Consider the following 5776-nt stretch of genomic DNA (forward strand, 5'->3'; position numbering starts at 1 on the left):
CTCAGACACCTAAGGCTGGGGTGTCCTGTTACCCTCAAACACGCAGGGAGCGGTTGTGCTCCCCACTTTTGAAGGGCATGGCCGTGGCATGTCTCTGGCGCCAGAAGGCAATATGCCCTTTCCCTCCTCCATGGCCGAGTGTACAGCCAGGGAGTCCCCAAAGTCCTGCGGACAGGAGTGCTCCCCCAAATAGCGGGGGGTGGGGGGAGGCAGAACCGAGGCCTGTCCCTGTGCCCCCTCCCCGTCATCCTCGAGCGCAGCACCGCCTGAATCCTCAGATCCCCAGTGGAAAGAAGGTAACTCCCCCACTTCCCAAAGATTAAGTCCCGTCTTTCCTGTAAACGCGGAAGTAAAGTCATCGTCCCACCGCCGCGCCAGACTCTAGTGGACTGATGGGTGGAGCTCAGACGCCTCAAAAGGCGGGTTCCGGGTCCCCACATCCCCAGCCCCCCCGAGATCTCGAAGGCAGCGATGGGGCGCCCCCCGCCTCCGCACATCTACTGGGGCTCCAGATTGTAGGGCAGGGCGGCGCTTCTCGGAAAGAGAGACAGGCGGGGCGGGACCAGGTGGGCGGGGCGGCCGAAGGGGAAGGAGGAAGCTCAGGCCCACGACGCGACTCGACTGCGCGGCGGCTCCCGGGGCAGCCCGCCATGGCTGAAGGAGTACCCCGCGCGGGGTCCGCGCTCCCCGCGCCTTCCATGTCCTCCCTGCCCCTGGCAGCGCTCAACGTACGAGTGCGGCGCCGCCTGTCGCTCTTCCTAAACGTGCGGGCGCCGGTGGCGGCCGACTGGACCGTGCTGGCGGAGGCGATGGACTTCGAGTACTTGGAGATCCAGCAGCTGGAGAAGTACTCCGACCCCACGAGCAGGCTGCTGGACGACTGGCAGCGACGTCCGGGAGCCTCAGTGGGCCGCCTGCTCGAGCTGCTCGCCAAGCTCGGCCGCGACGACGTGCTGATGGAACTGGGACCCAGCATCGGTGAGGAAGCCCCCTTGCCGGCCTCACATCCGATGTGGGAGCGGGAGATGAAGGACCTGACCTTCATTGGTCCCTCCTCGGAGGGACCCATCCCTCCGAGGAGGCGGCGGGGTGGCGTGGTACTTTGCGGGTAGCAAGGGAGACATTGGAGACAGCCCGTAGAGGAGAAACCGTGCAAGACTAGTTCCCTCTTTCAATACAGGGGATGGCAGGGGCTGGAGAAAGGAGGCGAAGGCCCGGAAAGGCGCAAGGAAACCGCTAAAGCCAAAGCTTTCGCATAGGACCAGGAGTCAAAATCCGGGTCCTCTGTTGGCGTGCTCGGGACTGCTTCAAGTAAAGCAATAAGCAGGGAAGAGGCTGAAAGCTGACAGTCTTGGAAATCTCAGGTCCCTAGAAAATGCACCCCTTCCTGCCACTTTCTGACACACAATATACTTGCACAGGCGTGGGGACAGTGGCCGGCAGACAGGCATACCGTGTTTGGTTGGGGCTGCTGCCCTTGCTGCATATAAACACCAGGTCTCCTGAGTGCTTCTTTCATGCTCTGCTCGCATCAGCAGTGGATCCTAGAGGAGACCTTGGGTTTAATTCTCAGGAGCCTTAAGAGGCAGGGTGGGGGGGAGGAAAGGGGCAGAGGCACAAGCCTGACCCTGATGGCTTCTCTCATAGCCAGATCACCACTGATATCCTTTTAGGATGGCCAGAGCCAGGTGGGAGCTCTCCTGTTCAGAGCTGTTGAACTGTGGATGGCACCAATGGGCTGGAGAAGCCCTGGGGCACAACACAGCCAGGAAGGTGGGGCCGGGGCTGGATCCTGACTGTGGGTAAAGGCATGGAGTACCCTTGGGGAGCTGACCACACCTTGTCTCTTCCCTACAGAGGAGGACTGCCAAAAGTATATTCTGAAGCAGCAGCAGGAGGCATCTGAGAAGCCTTTACAGGTGGACTCTATAGACAGCAGCATAACTCGGATAAATGACATGGCAGGCATCACCATTCGCGACGACCCCCTAGGTAAGGGCCCAGTCCTGCCCCTCTGGGCCATAGGACATTGTGGTGTTAAGAGCATGAGTGTTGGAAGCAGATGGGTTGTGCTTGGGCAAGTCACTTAATCTCTCTGAGCTTCAGTTTCCTAAGAAATGAGAATAATAATAGACCAACCTCTGGTTTCGAGTATGAGAAGTGATGCGTCTAGCTCACGGCTACTAGGGCTTGGCCTGGGGTGGAGAGGAGGTACGTATTGTTTGATTGGGTAGGATCCAGGACCAGGGTCGCTTAGGCTGGGGGCACCTGGCTGGGCTCCTCCCCAGCCTTCCTGGAGGGCTCTGACCATCCCATTGTGCTCGCACCCAGGGCAAAAGCCCGAGTGTTTTGATGCCTTCATCTGCTACTGCCCCAGCGATATTGAGTTTGTCCACGAGATGATCCGGCAGCTGGAACAGACAAACTATCGGCTGAAGTTGTGCGTGTCTGACCGTGACGTCCTGCCTGGCACCTGTGTCTGGTCCATCGCCAGTGAACTCATTGAGAAGAGGTTGGCTACGTGGCCACAGGGCAAGTGGGTGGGTGTGCAAAGCCCTGTCAGGGATCCCCATGCTGGGGTCCTCCCGGCCCGCCCCTGTCTAGCCTGGCACAGTGGGATCCTCCCGAGGCTGTCCCCTGGTGGGTCACCACGGTGCCTGTAGCCTGCCCACTCTCCCCTAGGTGCCGTCGGATGGTGGTGGTGGTCTCTGACGAATACCTGCAAAGCAAGGAATGTGACTTCCAGACTAAGTTTGCACTCAGCCTCTCTCCAGGTGAGCTCAGCCCTGCCCTGCCACAGAGCAGTGGGCAGGGCCTCAAGATGCCAGCTGTCCCTCCTTAAGGGCCATGGATGTAGCATCAGGGAACTCAGGCAGATCTCTACACACCTAAGTGTGTGTGCATAGGAGTGCCTTTTGTGTGGGTGAATAGGCACCAGGGGTGCTTATTGGGAAAGGGCTCTTGTTAACCCCTGACTGGAGGACTGGTCCAGCCCTGTGATAGCGGAGAGCCTGGAGCAAGCTCTGCCCCCTCTGGCTTGCAGGTGCCCATCAGAAGCGACTGATCCCCATCAAGTACAAGCCAATGAAGAAAGAGTTCCCCAGCATCCTGCGCTTCATCACTGTCTGTGACTACACCAACCCCTGCACCCAGAACTGGTTCTGGACTCGCCTCGCCAAGGCCCTGTCCATGCCCTGAACTGCCCGAGCCCCTGGGAGTGCGTGCCTCTGTGTGCCTGTACATCTCCTTCTACCCCTGCCTCCACCTGAAGTTGTAAGGGGATCTGCGCTCCGCTGGCCTCTCGATCGCTGGACATGCCTGCTCCACGGACACAGCTGCAGCCATGGTCCATATCTGGACAGCACCTCTCATGTCCTGCATAGAACATGTGGCACGCCCACTTGCTGAGTTATCAGCCAGGATGGTGGAAACCAGAGGGGGCTGTGACTAAGCAGAAGACCAGAAGAGCCAGCTCTGACCCCTCCATCCGTCTTGGGCCTCAGTTTCTCTGCCTAAGAACTAAGCAGGGTGGGGAGAACAGGCAGTCGCTGTGTTTGAATCATTGTGGGAAACGGTGAAGCACTGTTTTGAGTCTCCTGGTTGAGAGCCAGCTGGCCGCTGCTGGGACCAGGGCGCTGCTGTGCAGCTGCCTCCACAGTGCTTCGGGGCCCCACACCTCACACCCCACTTCCCCCTGCACCAGGGGACAGAGGGTGAAGCAGGCTGCACTGAGCCTGATCCCCCACGGGCCCACCTCTCATCTGCCTTTTTGACTCCTCCCAGCCTCTGCTCACCTTCAGTGTGGTAAGTCCCCAAGAGTCTGGCCTGCGCTCCTGGGGCTGCCTTTCACTTCCACCTGTCGAGTGCCTGTGGTTCTCTCAGCTCTGCCCTGCATGATACAGGAGCCCGACTTCTGGCCTCTCCATCAAGTTTGGTTTCTGGGGCTAGGTCATCATGGTGGTGTGGGCAGGAAGTCTTTCTTTCCGGGGCCCACTCACAGAGAGAACTTTCCCACCAGTCTTCTGTTGCATAACTGCCTTACCACGTTGTTTGCTGGAACTAGTTTACAGGGACCACACAAGAGCCTCCTGCCCGGAAGCTTGTGGGCACATGGACACATACAAGCTCACACGCCGAGACACAGGGACACATGCACTGGCACCCTCACGCACAGACATACAGGCATCTTCATGCACACATTTCCCTGGGCACAGCTCCCAGAAACAGCTGGTGGCATAGTCCCACCACAAGGGGATCCTAACCCTGGACGAGATGGGACCCTCTTGTCTTCTTTTTCTGTTTTCCTTTTTCACTGGGACCAGATTCTGGAAAGGACCCACTGTACCAGCATTTACACCTTCAGTGAAGCGCAGAGCAAGGAAAAGAGCTGTTGAACTCACACAACAGGTTAGCTGCGACAGCTGTTTTTCTCTCCTCGGGAGAGTTGTATGTTCTTTTCTCTTCACCTCTCCTTCAAGGAGGAATGGTCATGGTCTCAGGTCTCTGTCCCAGGATGAAGCCCAGGACCTTAAATCTAAAAGCAAGTGTATGTCTTCTCTGCTCTACCTTCAGTGAGGGCTGGGGACAAAGCACCTTCCCTTGGGGCCTCAGGAGGGTCAGAGGCCCCACTCTGCCTGATTCTCATGGAGCACTTAGCTACCAGGTGCCCATCCCCTTTGATACTGGGGAATATTTTACAACAATTTCAAAAAGGTATCTTTCAAACCTGTTCCTATCCATTGTGAGAAGGTCAAAGAGAGCTGAGAAAGGCCTCTGTTTGTAACTGCCCCCTTCTGTATCCTAGGTTTATAATAAAGAGTCTCTACTTTGGGAGCAGCAGGTTTCATTTGTGTCTGGAAAGAGTATGGAAGCAGTAACCTGGGATAAGGCTCTTCCGGGTGTGAAAAACTGGCCCCTTGGGGAGGTTCAAGTGGGTCTGGCAGGGGCTTCCTGAAGGCTGGGGCTCCACCCCAGGCCTCACCAGGGCTGCGGACAAAGTTAGAAACAGCAGCTCAGCTCCCCATGCTGGGGACACTGCTTTCCTCTGCCAAGCCGGGTCTGCCAGGGAATCAGCCACATGCTGGGTGAGACAGGGCTGCTCTTCCAGGCTCCAAGAAGAGTTTGCATAAAATCCCCATTCTAGATCACAGATCCCTGGAGAACTCAGTTGTTAAGAATGGCCATCCTGGGGCATGTCTTTGTTAATCCTAAAGGAGTTGATCTGTTTTTAAATAGAATGCACCACTTTTTTACTGTTCCCTTGAGAAAAATTGGAAACTATAAAGGAAGAAAAAAAAAAAAAACACCCATAATCCTAATCCCAGACACAAGCCCGGTGATCTTTTAGAGTGCCCAGAGATTATCAGCGACCTCTGTTACCATGTCCTGGCTCCTGAGCCTTGTGGATGCTGGAGGCATCCCAGCCCGGCCCCTAGCACTCCTAGAAGACCCCCCTGTGTTCAGAGCAGCCCCGAGGCCAGACCTTCCTCTCTAGTGGCCCCTTGGGAACACAGCCTCAGTGTGGTCCCAGCAGGGCCCCTGGGATCTGCCTGGTACCCCCAGGGCTGTGGGGGGGACAATCTTTGGGTCTGCTCCTGGTCATGACGAGGGGTTTCTGGGTAACACATTACATCACGGGGAAAGCCCCCGTTCTCTCAGGTCATGATGGTGACACGAATGTGCTCACCTCACTCCCGTGTGATCCTCACACCCCTCCACCTTCCTCCAGTGCCCACCTCCCCACAGGCAGGTTCCCAGATACTGAGAAAGCTTCCTC

The 5776-nt window shown here is 57.2% G+C and overlaps 1 protein-coding gene across 3 annotated transcripts; it reads left to right on the top strand.

Annotated features, from left to right (window-relative positions):
* The first annotated feature begins 575 nt into the window (after positions 1-575).
* On the top strand, positions 576-4833 carry MYD88 (MYD88 innate immune signal transduction adaptor). Of its 3 annotated transcripts, none has more exons than XM_055557910.1 (5): positions 576-978; positions 1858-1992; positions 2332-2521; positions 2732-2774; positions 3044-3214. In XM_055557910.1, exons 1-5 carry the CDS (start codon positions 651-653, stop codon positions 3062-3064), a joined length of 717 nt encoding a protein of 238 aa, XP_055413885.1. In that variant the 5' UTR covers positions 576-650; the 3' UTR covers positions 3065-3214. The 3 variants fall into 3 exon arrangements, with proteins under 3 accessions (XP_055413885.1, XP_055413884.1, XP_055413883.1); XM_055557909.1 differs by having other exon boundaries at positions 2332-2493; positions 2683-2774; XM_055557908.1 differs by having other exon boundaries at positions 579-978; positions 2332-2512; positions 2683-2774; positions 3044-4833.
* The last annotated feature ends 943 nt before the right edge of the window (positions 4834-5776 follow it).

The sequence above is a fragment of the Bubalus kerabau genome, chromosome 20 (genome assembly GCF_029407905.1).
Source record: "Bubalus kerabau isolate K-KA32 ecotype Philippines breed swamp buffalo chromosome 20, PCC_UOA_SB_1v2, whole genome shotgun sequence".
Taxonomy (NCBI): Eukaryota; Metazoa; Chordata; class Mammalia; order Artiodactyla; family Bovidae; genus Bubalus; species Bubalus kerabau.